The sequence below is a fragment of the Betta splendens genome, chromosome 15, assembly GCF_900634795.4.
Source record: "Betta splendens chromosome 15, fBetSpl5.4, whole genome shotgun sequence".
In the NCBI taxonomy this organism is placed as follows: Eukaryota; Metazoa; Chordata; class Actinopteri; order Anabantiformes; family Osphronemidae; genus Betta; species Betta splendens.
In genome coordinates, this window is record NC_040895.2 from 11,421,777 (window position 1) to 11,441,798 (window position 20,022).

The 20,022-nt window shown below is 47.6% G+C and overlaps 1 protein-coding gene and 1 long non-coding RNA gene across 2 annotated transcripts in view; one reads left to right on the plus strand and one right to left on the minus strand.

Moving 5' to 3' along the window:
- The first annotated feature begins 1,718 nt into the window (after positions 1-1,718).
- sfrp5 (secreted frizzled-related protein 5) lies at positions 1,719-11,724 on the plus strand. Its single transcript, XM_029127628.3, has 3 exons — positions 1,719-2,660; positions 7,777-7,854; positions 10,306-11,724. Exons 1-3 carry the CDS (start codon positions 2,093-2,095, stop codon positions 10,632-10,634), a joined length of 975 nt encoding a protein of 324 aa, XP_028983461.1. The 5' UTR covers positions 1,719-2,092; the 3' UTR covers positions 10,635-11,724.
- A 5,303-nt stretch (positions 11,725-17,027) lies between these two features.
- LOC114870645 (uncharacterized) overlaps positions 17,028-20,022 on the minus strand; it is a 66,339-nt gene continuing 63,344 nt past the window's right edge. Inside the window, exon 5 of the long non-coding RNA XR_005898696.2 lies at positions 17,028-18,562. This is a non-coding gene — a long non-coding RNA (uncharacterized LOC114870645). The remainder of the gene's footprint in view (positions 18,563-20,022) is intronic.

Sequence of the window (20,022 nt, forward strand, 5' to 3'; positions counted from 1 at the left end):
ACACACACACACACACACACACACACACACACACTCTTTTGAAACCATACTAAACCTTTAGGCCTAACAATGCAGGCTGGACCTAATCTTACAACTCTCGTCCAATCACAGGGCTGCAAACTGAAGAGTGGAATTGATTGGCCGGTGGCCACAGGGGCCAGTTAGGGGAAGGAGAACAAGAGGAGACAACCATTGTTTATTGATTACCATGAAAGACACTTTTGTTACAGACTTGAAGGCAGCACCACTGTGCCTGTATCAAGAGGAAACGCTGGCGAACTTAAAATAGGTCACCTCTGCACTAACGCGTACGCAAGATACTGGGAAAGTGAGGCGACGACAATCTGATCACGGCCTCGTGAAGGACTAAGGTCCACAGCCTATTAGCTGTGAGTAATATTGATTAGCAGCGGTGCAAAGGTCACCAGAACCCTGAACAACAACACTCGGAGACGTGAAGGAGCAGAGTGATGGACACGGAGCGAGGAAACGCTCAGTTAGCGTTGGCTCCAAACTTATCAAAAGCAAAACAGAAACCGATGCTCACTCAGCTGCGCTTTTAGTAATTATGACGACATTGTTTTTGGGTGACTTCAGCCCTCGCTGCCATCTCATCTTTCCACGACACAAGTTATGAAAACTCCAGGAGAAGAGCGAACTTGTTTGCGCTGTTGGCGGCGTTTCAATTCCCAGAAAAATGGGCCGGTCGAACGCCAATAAGTCAACAGGGATTTGAAGCGCAGCTTGGAAAGATAAGAGTGGAACCCGCCTCTGATTTCAAGTAAAAACTTATTAGAGGCACCGTAATAACAATAATCCCCTTTTGGAAATAGGTGGAAGTGTAGATCCTGTAAAGCTGCTGTGACCTGCTCACCTGACATTAAAGCAGGGTTTTTCTTATTAAATTCAATTTTACGGACAAACTGCTGTTTCTGGAATTTTATCTTGATCTGTGCTTCAGGCAAAAACAGTGCGGCGTCTCATCCAAGAGCACCTCCAACTGTTCAAAAACACACGCTTCCCCAGTCTCCTGCCACATACAGTACAGACAATAATAACAACCCGAACCTCACGCCGTCCAATGACGATCACGTGCCCTCATCGATCCCGTGAATGCAGCCTTTTCACGGCCGGCGCGGTGTCGGTGCCTCTATTTACACCCAACACACACATTAGCACAAGCGCCCAGACACCTGCAGCCGCACACACCGCGCTCCAACCTGGCTTCTCCCACTTCAGCCGCTGTGTTTAGGCGTGCGCTTGAGAGAGAGAGAGAGAGAGAGAGCGTTCTCTCGCTCTCTCGCCCCCTCGCCGTCGACGCCAGCAGACGTCTTCTCTGCCACACACCTTTAGAGCTGTGATCAAACTGGAGCCTCTGATGCCTTTAAATGTGTGATAGAATGAGCACGGATTAAAGGGTGACACTTTGCACTAACCCCATTATCTTGTGCATGTTAGACATTAAAGTACTGCAGGAGAACTTTAGTGTGTCCTCTCTCCTGCTCTCCTATGTCAACTTGAGAAGGGGGGGGGGGGGGGGGGGGGGGGGGGGGGGGGGGGGTAGGGATAGGGGCTGGAAGGAGGGTCCTGAAGGCCAGAAGAATCCTCCCCCAGGGCTGTAATTGGCTGCAGCGCCTGTGAGTGAGTCCAGGGGAGGCCAGTAGGAAGGTGAGGGGTCTGGGAGCCTACTAGGGGGCAGGCAGCAGCGCGGAGCAGCTACCACTGCCTCTTAAAACCTAGGTACGACTCACAGTAGCTGCAGACTGACAGGCACAGAGCAGGGACGACTGGAGACTGAGGCATTGTGTGCAGGGAGACTTAGGACGCCAACAGTCCCGTGTGTGCGCGCGCTCTCTCCGCTGACTGGACTGCTGACCCCCACCCCCCCTCCCCTCGACTACCTGAGGCACACGGAGGTGTTTCAGGGAGGCTCCGGGGCCGACTCTCTGGGGAAGAAGGGAATTAAGCACTTTTGTTTGTTTGCGGTCGGAAGGAAGAAGGATTGCGCTTCCACCGCCGCCCCACTCGCTTGTCTCCTCCCGGTCACTTTGGATACGACCTCCTTGAAGTGCTGGGCCGAGCTCAGAGAAGCATGGCGCACGGACCAAAGAGCCCCAGGTGGGCGCTGACCCAGGGCTCCTTCAGCTTGGCGCTCGGCTCCTCATTCTCCGCCCTCCTCCTCCTCCTCCTCCTCCTCCCGCCGCTCGCCGCCGCCGACGAGTACGACTACTACAGCTGGCAGTCGGACAACTTCCACAGCGGCCGCTTCTACGCCAAGCAGCCCCAGTGCGTGGACATACCGGCCGACATGCGCCTGTGCCACAACGTGGGCTACAAGAAGATGCGGCTGCCCAACCTGCTGGACCACGAGAGCCTGCCCGAGGTCAAGCAGCAGGCGGGCAGCTGGGTTCCCCTGCTGGCCAAGCGCTGCCACCCCGACACCCAGGTGTTCCTGTGCTCGCTGTTCGCGCCCGTGTGCCTGGACCGGCCCATCTTCCCGTGCCGCACGCTGTGCGAGGCCGTGAGGGACAGCTGCGCCCCCGTGATGGAGACGTACGGCTTCCCGTGGCCGGAGATGCTGACCTGCGATAAGTTCCCCATTGACAACGACCTGTGCATTCCCATGCAGTACAACGAGGACCACGCCACCCCGGCGCCAGGTAGGCTCAATGCACACGAATCACAACGGGTGAATACACAAAACAGCAATACTGACAAAGGGCTTTACTAATCACTGTTTGTATCAATGTAATAGAACCAGTGTAAGAAATGCAAATACTTTACGATGAATACATCAAAGAAGGTTCAGGTTGGAATCATATGACTTGTCTTATTAAAAAATGCACTGCCGCATTAAAGAAGCGAGGTCAAACGCTTCCCCGCGTGTATTAATGTCTGTCCGGTGCAAATGTGAGGTTTTCAATTCCCGTCTCCAACGACCTGAGTAAGACCGATGAGCGCGGACCAGTCAGGAACAGGGAGCGCTTGAAAAAGTCTGGGCGGCTACAGTTTCCGCCGCGCTGCGTCGCTGACAGATGAACATTCAAAGTGAGGAACTGTGCAGAAGAGGAGGCAGGAGCAGGGGGAACGTCCTCAAGTATGTGGAGAGTCCAGGACATGCGCCTCCGGGAGGTGTGGAGACAGACTGGGAGCCAGGAGCCAGACTCAGGGGCCAGATCGTGGGGAGAGTTAAGACAAATGCCCATGTTGAACACGTCTCGGCCGACGGGGTGACACGTACGCATGCGCGTTTATCAGCAGACATCCTTCACAGCGGCAGCGATCGATCCAACAAGCGGCTGAATGGAGAATGCGTTAAGTCGCGCTCGCGGCTCAGGCGCGGCCCTGCGAAGCGTCAAGCGAACGAGCGCGGACGGATGGAATGGAGAGAAAAATGGCCCAGCAAGGGTTTCTGAGAGGCCGGAGCAGCAGGAGGACAGAGGGTCAATAAAGAGCCCAGAGGCCGAGTGGAGACTAAACAGAGGGAAACTGCCTGTGTGATTATTTAAGCATTTAAGCAGTGTTCTTACAAAAGCAGTCAGAGCTGAGGGGGTGGACGGAGCTGATGACAGTCTTAGACGCTGGACGGGGACGGTCTCCATTGTGTCCCAGTCCGCTCGGCTTTTGTCAAAGCTGGCAGCCGCTGGGCCAATTAGCTAGGAGGCCAATTAGTGAGTCCCCACTAATTAGTGGACATGACGAGACAAGAGAGGCAGGAGGAGAATGGGAACGGCCAAAGTCCGACTGAGTAGTGAGTGAAGGAGGAGGAAAGAGTTCAAGATTCCCATTATTCCGCTTCTTGCCTTCATTTAACGGTTCAGCATATTCAAAGAAATTCCTGTTTGAAGGAAAGTGGTTTGATATATATTCCTAGTTTAGTTTGTGATTGTTACTGATTTCTAACCTTCAAGCATAATTTAAAAAAATGGGAAAAAGGCAGTTTCTCTGATGTATTAATGCTGACTTGACTTTTCCATGAGGAAAAATGACTGCTATGCTTTTTTGGGACTTGAATCAACTACGTGACATTTTGACTCAGCGGAGCCATAACTCATTCTCTTCCTTGCTCTCTGAGTGGGAGGCAGCTTAAACCTAATCTGTCACTTCCCCCAGCAGACAACTGTTTGGTGATCCTTTCTATTTAGTACTGTATATAGTCTCAAGCATATGAAATGTGCAGAAAGAAAAAAAAACAAATGTGCTGAATTTAAAATATCTCAAAACACAAAGGTTCTTTGGCTCCATTTGGAAAGTTGTTTATGTTTGTGCAAATGAGCATGTTTTGAAACCGAGAGTGAACACATGACTTCCATCAGATCCTCAGACGTGCCGATGAGGCCGTTCTGAGGAGAAGCTTCTGGCTGCTGAATACACATAGAAACACATGAACACATGAATTCACATAGAAACACATGAACACATCCACAGCCAGCAATTATACAGTAGGAGGGACGTTCAGTGAAGTGAGTTTCTCAGGAAGCCCGTCTGTCAAAGTGCACGAATCCTCTATGTCACACAGGATTATGTACAGTGATGCTGAAGTAATTCAAGTGAACCTGTGTGAGAGTCGGATCCATCACAGGAACCAAGGGTCCACCTGCTGCTCTCCCTGTCTGGGAGGCCCGGTGCCGTCCCACCTGCAGCATTGTGCACTGCATGACACGGCATTGCCTGAGGAATCCTGGGAATCTGAGTGCACAGCATCAGATGGACTCTCCATCTCTGTGACACGGCCAAATCTGAGAGCAGCACCACTAGTACCTGACCCGGGGTCGTGTGTGTGTGTGTAACATAGGATGTGATTATGTGAAACAGAAGTCTGTTTACATTATACCAGAGAAGACGAGCTGTCTGCTGACAAAATGAGGCCCAGTCCAGCTGAGCTCAGTCTGCATGCCGCTGCCCAGCCACCAGCACCAGCCTCAGACTCCACCACTGAGATCATTAGTAAATACAAACACGTATCAGGGCCTATATTATAGTGGAAATGTTCCTCAGGTCAATATGCAGCTTGCTCAGTGAAAGTTCTTAGAATTGCATGGTGTGAGAGATATTGTCTGTCCTCGCCTTATTCATTGATGTGGCTAGTTTAGGTTACAGCTGTGCTGTAGAGACAGGCAGCGCACAATGGGGGCTACTCATGTGGGCCGAGCTGCTGTGTGAGGGGGGAAAATCTGATCCAGCCCTGTCTGCATGAAGCACTGCTGCGGATGTATCCTCTGCTCTGTGCAGGATTCCTATGGATGCGACGCGCGTGGTGGGTTTTAGGGCTCCCAGGGGCCCGTCGGCGGCCATGTTGAAGTCCGCCCGCGTCCGTCTCCATGCTGCATTTAAACAGATGTTAGGCGCCCGGACATAAATCACGCGCGTCGGGACAGAAGCGTTTTATGTCATAAGTGTTGCTGGTCGTAACTTAAAGGGCCCAAATGAGGCATGAGACGGTGACCCGACCCGAGGAGCAAACCTCGAACGGATCGGCGTTCGCATAAAAGTCAATGAGATGCTCAGACGCAGGAGACGGCAACGTTGTTAGATGTTGTCATGGTGCGTGCGTGCGTGCGTGCGTGCGTGCGTGCGTGCGTGCGTGCGTGCGTGCGTGCGTGCGTGAAAAGGAAAAACTCACATTGAAAGCATTCGATGAAAATATGACCAGCAGTGTTTCATTTTCCTGATCATTGTAATTGTTCAATATATTTAATATCATGTATTGAAAATGTGCTATTATTGTATGAAAGACAAATAAATCGAGGCTGAGACTAAAAGATCCGAGCTATGACCGAGTGATGTAGTGCTGTTAGATTGCGGGACTGTTTGAACAGCACAGCTTTCACCCTGTCGCTCTTTTCCTCAGTCGTCGGCTCCCAAACTCATCATTCTCCACAACAAACCTTTGGACAGACGATATTAGTCGCTTTGTTGTGATTGGCAACATCACAGTTTCCATACAGTAATTTCCAGTTTCCAAAAATTACAAATTACACAGAAAATGAAAGAAAATTCTTAAAACACTTTATGATGATGGTCAAAATACACAAATGACCTGATGTCAAAATATTTGCTGAGCACACATGCATCCAGAAAAAAAAACAGCCATTCACGCAGCAGTGATTCTCACCAGAACATGACGGTGATTTCCCCCACACGGACCAGACCCTGAATTGATTTCAAGCGGCATCCAAACGGTGCTTTTCAGTCCAAGCTCAACTCGGTTTCGCCACTTTCTCCTGACACATGCTCTGGCATCAGCGTGACTGGGCCTCCGGCCAACATCCCACCCCTGTGAAACCACAGTGAGTTACTGCGCAGTCCCAGCAAGACATAGCAGCGTCCAGCGAATCCTACAGAACGGGCAAATCCAGAAGAGTCCAGAGTCCTGATCCCTGTGTGTGTGTGTGTGTGTGTGTGTGTGTGTGTGTGTGTGTGTGTGTGTGTGTGTGTGTGTGTGTGTGTGTGTGTGTGTGTGTGTGTGCGTCCCAGTCTTCATGTCAGCACTAGACAATTAGCGGCCTGACCCTTCAGGCCTCGCAGGTCTCCCGCCTGCAAAAGCATGGGAACCCTCCGAGGAGGAAAAACTGGCAGTTGCCCTACAAGAACATGCTTCAGCTCCCTGTGACGCACACACAGACGTACACTGAGGGGGTTCACCTCCCCACGACCCGAGCAGCCAAGCATGCTAAACTTTGACCCTTCTCATTATCTGGCCAGACACTGAGGTTGGGGCTGGGGTGATAACCTTTGACCCCTGGCTTCTAACCCAGGGGCCGGGGCTGCACTGGGCTGTGTCTGTGACACACCGTGCGAAAGGGAAGAAAGGGGAGAAAGAGGGGACGGAGCTTCTGGGAGAATGGACGCGAACATGTTTAGAATATTGTAATTGCACTGAGGCCTTACTCAGCAAAACATTTGCACCTTTTAGTGTCTCTCAACATGTTTGTCCTCCCTGGAGAGGTCTGCATGCGTCTCATAGTAGAACTCCTTCCCTTCACTGGCCCAGGGCTGCCTTTTGTAGAAGAGGGGACTGCCATAAACACAGCTCCTCTTGGATTACATGGGGGTTTATGCAGTAATTGTCATATTAAATAGCCTTTGGAGAAAATTGCAAAATGAAAGCGAGTGGGGGAAAAAAGTATGTGTCTAAAGCTTGAATGATGGAAATGTGAAAAGCTACAACAGGGTTCTAATTCTGTGATACCTTCAAGTTGAGATTTGTAGTAAACCATTAAACCAGACTTCATTAACTGTGGCTATTATGACCCACACAGCGGTGACGACGTGACAGAGTCCTAAATGGAAGTGAGTCTAAACACGCTTCAGAGCAGAATCGGCGTGAGCATAAATCTGAAGTCATAAATAAACGGAACCGTTCTTCTGCGTCCCCCCTCGACGTTCCACGGCGCGTGGCACTGAATCACTCCTCCCGCTGCAGCATTCACCTTTCTGCACGGCCACGGCCGCGCCTGCACCAGCAAAATATACAACAGCCAGAATAAAAACAGTTTCTCCGCCGTAATTGCAGGGTAAACTTCAGCGGGCCGGCTGCACTACATAAGCGCTCGGCAGCAAATAGACACTGACAGGAACAAGGAGGACTGCAAATAAGTGCCTGAGGGCCTCACTTTTTCATCCGTCACGCTTCTGGCTTTGCCAGCTGCACTTAACAATTATTGACCACAAGTCTGTTGTTGGATATTAGACGGCCCGTGTCTCAGCTGAACAACCTCCACTGCAGCCGGTAATATCCTTTTGTCTCTCTCTCTCTCTCTCTCTCTCGTTCAGTGCCAAAGGTGTGCCCTCCATGTGACAACGAGCTGAGAGCAGAGAGCATCATGGAACATTACTGCGCTAGTGATTTTGGTGAGTATGCAGCAGCAGCACATACCACGCAGCACCGGCAAAGTGTTAGTGGGGAGCCTGAGACGCGCCTTCTCCAAAAGCGCAACCTCGCAGCCAAACGCTCATAGTTATAAACACTCAAGACACTTCATTTATAGATGCGACTTGGTGAATTGCATTAAACGCATAGTTCGCGCTCCTTTGTTGCAATCTTCCATGCAGCAGCATAACCTATAAATTAGTGGGTTAATAGCCTCCAATTGCCAACGTCCATTCAACAGCATTTTTCAGCCTCTACGTTCCAGTTTCGACACAGTAATGATCTGTACACAAAGCCAAAACATAATGATTCCATTATTTTTGCTCACTGAGACGTTTGGCCCATCACACGGCTCAGTTTCAACTTGCATGGACTCTCAGCCCAGCCCTGAGAGTTAATGATATACTGTACTGTGCCCTGCTCATACAGTACGTTTCTGAACACTGAGCTAGGAATGGCGACAAATAACTTTTAAGTGAAGTAGGGCCAAACCACAGGCGAAGAAGTCTGTCTTCTGACAATAACCCACACCTACAAAATGTCCTGGACACACATAAAACAGCCCAATATTAATAATAAATTATTAAACACCCAGCACTTTTAATAACAGAATACATCTTGCACACGGGTCAAATCATGAGCTCACCCTGCATCATGAATTTACCACTTCACACATATTTGTCTGATTAATTGAAGTATTACTCATCTCCGTTTCTAACATGAGGTGGTTTAAGGGGGTATAAGGAACAGCTACATGCAGATTCTTTTAGTTCATTCCAATGAAATATGGCTCCGTGCACAAAGCAGACATGCAGACATGAGTGCAGACGTCAAGATAACCGTGGTGTATGGATTCGCAGATCAAAGCCACAACGGCCCCACCGTGTTATTCTATAGGGTGATGGCTGATTACAGCTTGATGTCACGCCCCGCGAATGTTGTACCTATTCATCCTCAGACAATCAATCACCCTCGCAGCATTGTGGACTTCGTGTTTTGTTACAGGCTACTTTAGAGGTCTGATCTCACCGCATTCCTCGGTGTACCACCCAGTAGCTTGGTACCAGTGACAAGATCAGAATGAAAGCGGTGCTGGGACCTCAGCCTGCACCTGGCTGCCAAGCTCCACGCCTGCTTCTCCTCCAAACATCACTTCTCCCGGCTTCCTCTGCGACTATAAAGAGCACGTCTTGTCACTGGGACACTGGCCAGGCTACGCGGTGGGCCCCACTGCATCGCTTAGGGCCGCGATGGAATATGACTGAATACGGGTGCGGGGAAATAATTCTGTCATTCCGGCCTCAGTCAGACACAGGCCTTTGAATGCGTTCATTCACAAAGGCCACACGCGCTCGGCTCGTCGGGACGTGAACACACACCCTGAGTGAAAGAGCTGGATGAGGATGCGCACACACACACACACACACACACACACACACACACACACACACACACACACACACACACACACACACACACACACGTTATCGCCTAGCTTGTGCCCATGCGTTCGTATGGAAGCCTGCTCAGGGATGTTTATCCAGCGGCGGACGTGAAATGGCGGTCTTCCAGCAGGCCTGGGTACAGTACAGTACAGTACAGTACAGTACAGTACAGTACAGTACAGTACAGTACAGTACATAGCAGCGCTTCATACCCAACCATCACCTTTGCCCGGCCCTTGATTAATTTCACCTGTCAAAACGTTCACAAAGAGAATTCCTCTCTCACACGCTTGGCAGCTCAACTTTAATCTGTCACACGTAAAAATATGAACTTACAAAAAAAGGCTCGACGGGAGATACAAGTTAGAGTTTCTTGTGTGGTGCGACCACCGTTTCCTGCGACCACACTCTGTATTCAAAATCTACACAAAGGTTATCTGTTCTGTAGTTTTGTCATAATTATATGATTGACTCTCCTCTTCATTCCCTATATATTAAAATATCTCATTATTGATTTTCAGCTGTTATGGCTTCGTTTACTGTAACAGAGGGGCATTCAGCACCACTGGTGAATGTACTGTCAGAGTCAGGTTTTGCTTTCAGACATAATGCTGCTTAAACTAGGATTTGAGGATCTAGAAAAAAATGCCTATTGTAATTCAATCAAAACATTCTGCTTATTGGCTTTAACAGTTCCACCTTGACTTTTACCAAAAGTCTTAAAACTACAGTAGCTCCAAAAACATCCTCCTTTAACTTTATGGGTTTTTCCCTGGTCAGTCATACACATTCACACAGGATGCAGAGCAGAGAGCAGCAGGAAAGGTTAAATCACGGCACTCAGGAGGGGTGTAAAGCAGCTAGTTCTTTGGCACCATCTCAGCATCAGTCTCACAGAAAGATGAAATAAAAGCTACTCAAATAGAGCAGCCGCTGTGCTTTCAGGAGCAAAACCTGACCCGAGCATGTCTCCTTCTCTTCCTCCAGTCCTCAAGATGAAAATCAAGGAGGTGAAGAAGGAGAAGGGCGACCGGAAGCTGATTGCGGCGCAAAAGAAGAAGAAGGTGTTGAAGCACGGCGTGCTGAGGAAGAAGGACCTGAAGAAGCTGACGCTGTACATCAAGAACGGCGCCAACTGCCCGTGCGCGCAGCTGGACAACCTGGGCTCCAACTTCCTCATCATGGGTCGCAAGGTCGACCAGCAGCTACTGCTCATGTCCATCCACAAGTGGGACAAGAAGAGCAAGGAACTCAAGTTTGCCATCAAGTACATGAAGTCCCAACAGTGTCCCACCTACCACACCGTTTTCCAGTGACGTGACTGGAGGAATCCATCGACACCTGCTCCATAAAGATGCTTATTCTCATTTGAATATGCTGCTGAATATCTATAGATCGACCCTGATAACTGCAAAACCTTCCCACAACAGCACACGACACAGTCATAGTTACTACTTTACTTTCATCTGTTCAGTTTCATTATGAATAAGAAAGTCAAGGGGTTCCTTCAAATCTGCATTCATGACACTACTGTACATTACAGTACATCAGATGTCACATTAAAATTAAACACATATATAACAAATAGTATGACATACTTCCTGAACAAAAACAAAAAACACTGTTATCCACTCCCTAAAATAAGATGTTTCTTCACTATACTTTCCTTTCCTGCTATAGAAGAAGCTGCCATTTGCTTGATACACAAGCTTTATCAGTCAGTAGGAACCATGAGCAACTATTGGCCTGAAAACCTGTTTATAACAACACAAGACAGACCGAACAGAGAGGGAAGCCGAGTGGGAGGTAGTGGGCTGCGTGCACAGTGGCACCAAGCTGTACAGAACGACTTCCATATTGTAAAAAGTAAGTGATGAAAGTAGATGATTAGAAAACTGGGCTCTCTTACTTAAACCCCCGCTGGGAAACGAAGCGACAATGGAACGCGACGAATGGATGGACCCATTCTGAACGGAGGAGCGGAGAGAAACAGGATTTTGTTTTGTTCAGTTTCTTTTTTTTTCGCTTTTTGAATTGGAGAGAGAAGAAGGTTAAAGCAGTTAAGACGTCTTCCTGGAAAGTGGAGAAAAGTGGAGAAAAGAGAGAAAGAGACTCTTAACAGATCGATTAGTCTCTGGTACTCAACACTTCAACTGTTTGTTATGTTTTTGTACTTACATGTTTAAATTCAGTTAAACTTATATGGTATGGAAGCAGAAATCATACACGTACAGTATGGACAGATAGCATCTAAAATCACTGTTGCCATAGTAATAAAAGATGACATTTTTATATTTCACAATATTTTATAATCAGTTAACCTGTAAGTAGTTCTGTTACTGAAACTCATCTTTGTTTTACAAAAAAAGTAAAGGAATAAAATATATTTGAAATTTTTATAAAGAATATGACATGACATGTGCCGTTTCTTTATCTCTATGATGATCATGGCTGCTTCCTCACAGACAACGAATCCAAAATGTGTGACATGTTTGGTCAACCAACAAGACCTTAATGACTGGAGGCCTATTTAATGCGTGCAACAAAAAGATTTGTTCTCAAACACGAGAGACTGATCAACTGAGAAACAGTAAGTGCTTATTATTTTGCATCTGTGTTTCCCGGAGTAGTGAAACCTTCGGAGACCACGGCAAGAATTTCATAATTACTGTAGGTTTTACAAAAGCAGCTGAATCCGGCATTTTTCCCAAAACAATGAATGCTTAACTAGAAATTTAAATTCCATCAAGTTGGAGAATGTGATTTTTGACCTCTTCTTCAGAGATCAATTCATTATCATAGAGCACGTTACAGAGCTGAGAGGAGAATGCTGAGCAGCCTTAATAAGCAAGATGAGCTAAACTAATGAGTCTGTAGAGGAGGAGGCCAAAGAGAGAAGGTGACAAAGGAGCCTGAGGAGAAAGTTGGCCGAGCGCCACAGACGCACATCAGCACCTCCTCAAAGGTCGTTTGGACCGGTTAATGAGAGCCTGATGAGGGACCAGTGACACATGATGGAGGACCTCAGTTCCACCAAACCCTCCATAACTCAGAGTGGCAGTAAATAAAGGGCAGTGTCATCGGACCCGGTGAAAAAGCGCCTGTAGCCGATAAGCATCGCTGTTCCACGGCTACAGTAAATCGTGCCCTTCTGTCTGCTCAGCATCTCTCGTTTCCTTTGACAAAAGCCAGAGTCGGTCGTGATGGACTTACTGGACAACGAGCTGCGCCAATATTGGGGAAAATGTTTTTCTTGTGTGATAAAGTTCATTTGGGAGATGAGCTAATGAAGCTATAATGTGTCAGTCTGATTTATGGTACTGTATATTACACCCACCAACACTGAATGCAGAGGCCGGAAAATGCTGATCTCAGCACGCTCAGGCCTTTATTACTATGGTTTTATTTGATTTCTTTTAAATTTACAGAATGAAAAAACACATATCCGTTGATCCGATACTCATTATGAGATTTTAGAGGACATTACATACAAATGGTGTGGAACAAAGGCCCTTCCACTGCAATTTGGACTCGGGGCATAAAAAAACTCCTCGGGCTGGAAATGTACAGTAAATGTAGGAGCAGTTTTAATTAACTGGCCTGTTGCCAGTTTCTTAAGTGACACAACTCAAAAGATGATGTGTTGCATTCATCAGCATCAACTAATCCTTTAACTGAGAACGCTTTTCACAGCACCCACACGCACATTAATCAGATTTTACCTCAACAGAAAGCGACCATTATATAATGTTCCGGATAGTCAAGAAGAATTTCTAATAATTACAGAAAGCCCCTCTCAGCCCACCACACCGGCTACCATTAAAACAGCATTAGACCGCGAGCCAACATCCTTGTGGTCTGAACCACCAGACCACCTGTCTGCAGGAAGGAAGGCCTTAAAAAAATCTATTTTCATTTAGAAGAAAAGAATGAGAGCGGGTGGGGAGAGCCGCACGCGGACAGAAGGACTGGACTGGCTCAGGAACTTGGCCGGCCTGCTCACTACAATGTATTAAAGATGTTGTACTTCATCGTGCGCATGTGTGTGTGTGTGTGTGTGTGTGTGTGTGTGTGTGTGTGTGTGTGTGTGTGTGTGTGTGTGGAAGTCAATAGAAGCCTGCTGCATGTGGCAAACAGGGAGAAGGCCGATTTCCACATCCCTGCTCCGACACGTGAACACAGTCAAGCCTGAGCCAAATGATTCATTTTCTCAGTCACGATGAATACAAATATTAAAGCTTGATGTCTTTCAGTAAGATAACAAATTTATAAGCGCGTGCGAAAAAAAGCATTTAAAATGGAATTACCGGCGTGTCTCAAGTCTAGAAGGAGCGTAAATAATAGAGCAAGTGGTTAAAGGAGTGGCTGAATGAAGCAGCAGCACCTTAAATGGAGGAGCACAGAAGTGTGTGGTGAAACGCTGAACCTCGAACGCTTAAAGGGAGGCAGGAGGTGTCTGAGCGTTCACAAGCAGCCTCAAACTGCACCTATCTGGCTTTTGATGTAGTGCAGTATATCTGACGAGGCTCCACATCACAGCCTGCTGGTAATGGAGCTGCTTAATTTATACCGGTACCTTTTGGCTGCATTTCCAACCTTTTGAAATGAGATATATTTCCCATGCACGCGCGTACAGATGTGGCTGAGGCGAGAACGAGGTGACAGATAAATTGTAGCCTTCTGGTCCTTTTGGTATTTTGGGCTTCTCTGACTCACTGACGCCATCCCTCTGTGACGGTAGCATTCAAGGCCTGTCAGCCCGCTGGCTGATAAGTTTAGATCCACGGAGCGCGGTGACCTGAGGAAAACAGGGCAGGAAGACAACAGCAACGCTAGTCCCAGTGGGGGTTAGACACTGGAAACAATCACACAGGCCTCAGTCAGCGCAGTGGAAAATGAATAAATGAATAGGTGCAGTAGGAGACCTCCCGTGGGCAGGGTCCTGGTCCTGGATGGATCTGTGAAGGTCATCAGTGCGTCCCAAACCCGCCGTTTCCCCACTGAACCAACAAGTCAGCCTGGAGATTTACAGCCGCACGGAAAGCGCACGCAAACATCAGAGGACGCGCTAAATGCAGCCGAATGTGCGTCCGTCTCTTTTTATTCAGACGGGAGCCGAAGCGCAGAAGCGCCGACAAAGCAAATATTGGCACAAACATAAGCGGAAACAAAGGTTCCTGGTTTTAACACATCCGCGTGCACACTGCCACAGAGATTTACACCCCGTTGGAAAGACGAGCGTCGGCCAATGAATCTACTCGTTTCCCTGGAGATCGGCCTGACCTCGATCCCCGCCCCTCCCTTTGTCACACACACATCAGCAGAGGTCAAGGTCACTGGGAGACGAGCAGAAGGTCACAGGGAGGTGAACCTGTGTTTGTGTGTGGGCAGCGAGTCAGAGCTGCCGTCAGTGGATGGGGATTAGGTGGGACGAGGCCACTTACTGAACTAATCCCCATCTCCTGCTTGTCAGCCTCCTTTCAAACCCACTATAGTAACGAGTAGGGCTCAGGGTGAGACGCTCCTCTCTGGTCCTGGGCCACAGCAGCTCTGCCTTCAACGGTTTTCTGCCCAGACAATTGCTTAAACACTGCTTAAACAATCTCTACTCTCCATTTGATGCCATAAGGTCAAATGATAAATGTGCAAAATGTGCAATATTTCACAGTGAGAAATAATTAGAAATATATTTTGGTCCTATCCGCAACTTTCCTATGTGTTGGATCTGTGTAGGCCAACTGTGAGGAGGCTCATATACAGTAGTCTAAGATGCACAAAAACAAAAAGAATCCAGTAGTCTGTAATGACTTAATCACAAAAATGTAATTACAGAAAATGTCAGTGCAAAGATTGTCACCTCTGCTGGGTTCAGCCAATAAAAAACAATCCCAAATGTTGACAAAATTCAAAAATTGACACAAGCCCAGCATGAACGCTTTTATAGTGGAGTCTACTTTATTAAATATTCACAGCAATCTGCTGTAACTGACGTCCTTAAATGTTTCCTGCTGGTATTTGTCCTTGTGTAAATGCAAACTGCACAGTCTTACAGTAATCATCCGACGTTTTTTTCCACAAGCGAATTGTTTGCCCAAAAACAGTCGGTACTTTTCCTTCCCGCCTGAAACAATAGCCCGGCCGAGCGCAGCGCCAGCTTCGCAGCGCTCGCTCTTCGGCATCTGAGTGTTTATGGACATTAATGATGCAGGATTTCAAAAGAGCAGCACATGTTTGGCGCGGGAGCTCACTTGGGCAAGAGGAGAAAGTATGTTTCAGTGGAAAAGGTTTCATCAGAGGAGCCATGTTGTTTCCTAGTGTGTGTTATGGTTGTGTGGTCTGGGTCAGGTGAGGACCCCCTATGATGCTAAAACAAGGTCCAGCCCCAGAGAAAGAGGATATACTCAAATAAAAACACAGTATAGGCTGAATCATACACAGCAGTTACTGCACTTTCATTATAGATCAAGCTATTGTTTTCCTGAATGGTGTCTAAGTCTAAACTAACATAACCTCTGAAAGCAAACTCCATCATTGCGCAATCACAATACGATGCCACAAGCAGCTGTGACGAGGCCACAAGTATCTGAATGAAGTGAACATATTTGCGTCACATGCAACAAATGCCTGGAGCGAAAAAGGGCCCAGAAAAATAAGTAGTAAATAGGGAGTAAACAGATAAAAAGCACACAAACATCTGGAGGAGGAGACAAGTCTGAATTCTGCCACAGGGCTGTCAACACGACCAGGCCAGATGTCCTGTGAATGATTTATGCTGCTTTCTTGTCCTCCGCTAAACTTACGTGAGTCTGAAAACTCGTCCTAAACGAGCACTGAATAAAAGGCTGAACTCTGCGAACATAAGGTCAGTGGAAATATCCTGTCACTGAATCTGATTTCACATCGCAGTGAGCTGCTGATCAGATCTTTAAAGTGCTTCCCTTTAATGTCTCGCCTTAAGTTTCTCCTCCGCATGCATCACCTCGCCACGATGATCTGCGTGTCCAAGTCAAGAGCTTAAAGGAAGACAGACGCAGAACAGGGCTTCAGGAGAACACAGGAACACGTTCTCACCACGGAACAAACAACCACAAACCCAATGAAGAAGATATAAAATGGGAGTAAACAAATAGAGAGAATGAGTTTCCACCATTACTTACAGTAGTAGAGCTGAACACACTGACATCAATCATTCCTCTGTTGTGCTTAACCAACTTACAGTAAACATGGGCAGGTACTGAGGTGACACATGATGACAGAGCGCGTTCGTTGCCCATAAATCAACTCAATCACGACGCACGTCTCCCACCACAGTGTTCGTGGTCTCCGTGGTTTCGTGTCTTCAGGTGAATGTGGACGACGCGTCGGGAATTGGAAGCTCATACAGTGTGAAAGTGAGGCCCTGAAGGCCACACGATGCACATGGACGCGGCTCCTTTCGCTCCTTTAATAAACACTTCATTACGCTGCATGGAACAGATTTCTATCCCTCCCGATCACGGCGTCTGCACCGCACCCTGCTGCTCCCTGGAGGGATGTCGTGTTAATTCAGGCAGAATCTGTGAGATCAGAGTCCCTCAGAGAGAGAGAGAGGAGCAGATGAAACTCTCCAAACTCTCCAAACACCATTATAATGCTTTTTCTTTAATTACAGCACAAATAAATATATATATATTTGGATCCAAACATGGATGTTTATTTAATATAAAGAAGACACTGCAGTAAATAAAGTAACACTAAAACAGAAGACAACTTTCTGAATAAATCACCAAAATGGCGAAATGTGCAAATTGCTCCTTTGATATATTTTATCAAAGCAACACCGACGCATGCAGATTTTTCAGTCAATAAGATAAAGAGCTTTGCCTCTCGACGGACCACAAAGCAACTGTGTGGGATTCTAAAGGGCTAAAAGGGTGTTATGAGCCCGGAGGATCATGGGACATGATCCTTTAATCATGCGACACGATCAAGGAATCTTTTTTTTTAGGCTCCTATAATCCTTCCAGTTGCGTAAAGTAAATGTATGCAGCTGCTGCTCCCACTGTACGGCTTCATTGTGAGAGAGTCCTCCTGTGCAGTGTTTTTAAACCGATCCTTTGACATGAAAGCCACATAAACCGCACAAATCCAGATTAATATAAGTGTCTGAGCAAGCATTGCAATCCAGCAGCAGCAGCTTATTATGAAACAGTGGCTGCAGGCTCACAACTAAGTAACGCGAAGGTTGCAGTCACTGGGAGACTAATCAAGTAAAATCAGTGAGGAAGGCTGTTTGAATAAATATCTACATTTGTGTAATTATATAAAAGATGTTGGGAACCTTGTGCTGATCAGGTCTTTCCTTTGAAGGTGTTTATTACACGGCTGCGCCGTCAGGATGAGTCATCGTCTCATCAGCGCCGTTGATGCGAGCGAGCGGTGATGAAGCCCTCGGCCGCCGTGACCTTCAGCCATCTGAGCGAGCTCAGCCGGCCCCTCATCACGCGCTGCACACCCTCTGTCTGTCAACTGTCAACACCATCTTATAACCACAGAGACATCAGAGGCCGCCGGCGGCAGCGCAGCGGCGCACGCCACCGAGGCGGCCGTCGAGGCTGCAGCCGCGGGGGCGGCAGCGGCAGCGGCTGCACGGCGGCTGGAAGGAGCAAAACAAGGTCCTGGAGGAACGACGGCGACAGAGTCCAAACCACCACATCAGCCCTCGTCCTGTCCAGCATTGTCCCTTTAGACTGGAAGCAGAGCCTCCCTCCCAATGACGGGCCACATCGGTCCACCTCTCATTCACTGCTCACTGACCAGCATTGTGAGCGCGCGGTTACTCACCCCAAAGCTATGGATGAGCTGTCTCGACTGACCGTTGTGCTGCCCAGGGGGCCGAGCCGCTGCCTGGAAGCTTTGACCTTCTCTCACACTCACCGTGCAGGAATTCAGATGCTGTGGCCTGATTCTTCACAGCCAGGATGGTGTTTGTCCTCTGTGTGCTTCATTAACATATATAGGAAAGAATTTCAATACAGTGTTAAATAGGCCTCAGCTGCAGGAATGACGCTTTAGACTGTCGTCATAGAGGTTTATACAAATTATTGTATATTGTTATGTGTTGCGGGTCTAGTGTCTTGTCTCAGGATCCACTTTGCAGAAGACTGCGATGAGCTTGGAGCAATGACAGAACAGGCGAGACTCCAGACTCCTCGCTCTCACTTCTCCTCTCTGCTATTCCACTGAGTGCACACTCCTGGCAGCTCTGTTGATGTAGAGGGACAAGTCAACAAATCAACGATTCCCTATGCCAAAGTTATCACACAACGCTCAGATTGTGCTGCACTGGCTCATCCACGCATGGACAGACACAGGAGTTTGAACCCATGTGCAAAAAAAAAAAAAAAAAACAACTGCTACACAAATATGCAAGTATCCTGTAAACGCGACCTTTATATTTAGCTTCAGAGTTAGTCTCGAAACAGGAATGGTTGTCACCAAGACATCAGCCTTACCAGGTTTAATTTTTCAAAGGCTACTGTAAGAATAAGGTTTTATAGCATTTACTCAAAATAAACACTGAGAGGTGCTAGGTTCAGCTAAAGACAGGGCCTCACGGCCACATGAGTGTAGAAGCAGGCAGGGAGATTCCAATTGGATATTCAAAATAAAAACACTATGATAAAATTGGAATCTTGTCGGAGTGTGGTGCGTAAATCTGGTGTGTATTTAATCAGAGACGTACAGTATGTGGCTCATGATTTATTAGTAAGTGAGCTCCAAAGTGTCTTTTTCAGCGATTAAAAATAATAATTATATAAGCATATTTTGTATGGGCCACGAAAGAAGGATAAAAGCCTGTTGTTTAGTACAAACTGGTCCATGTCACTGGAGACAGGTGTGTGCACTCAGCGACTCACACAGAACGGCTGCAATAACTCATCCCGTCTTCAAACCAGGCCTTTATTGGCTACCTGTCAACAAGCAATCCCTGCGAGGGAGATATCATATCAGGAAGGAGCGTTTGTGCAGGAATGTGCATCTGCGTGTTTGTGCGTTCCGGCCGCTCATCGCCAACGACAAATAGCAATCAATTAGGGCGTGTGCGCAGATTTCCGCGTAAAGGTTCCACCTCTGAGACAAGGTCAAAACCATCAGACGTGCATAAGGGAGGCGTCGACGAGCTGCAGATAATGATAAACTTAGCCATAAACAAGCAGGTAAAGGATGAAACGCCGCACACTCTTTGAAAAGTCGTTCTGAAACATTATCACTCCCGTGTGGTGAAGCATTAAGGCCTAACCTTGAAGCGGTGCCTGTGCTGTGCCACCTGTGTGTATGTGTGTGTGAGTTAGAGCAGGGGCCTCTGAGGGAATTAATGACAGCTGATGATAAGATGAGAGGACCAGCTCTATGACTGATGAAAGAGAGGAGTGGTGGGCCGGGCAAGATAACGTACAGACCATCGATTTCACCATTTCAAAATAAGAGAGGCTTAATATTAGCATTGCACCTGACTTTGGAGTGTTGTATGAATCAGTTGATGAATAAAACCCGGGCATGTTTTCACAGATGTCCCATTCTGGGTGATCCTCCATCCCGTGAGCTGATGACAATGGTTGGCTGCAGGGTGACACTAGTCGTATTCATTGGTCTCTAGTGGTCTTTAAAATGTTTTTGATCAGTACAAGAAATGACACAAACCACATGCTGCAGCCATGTTAG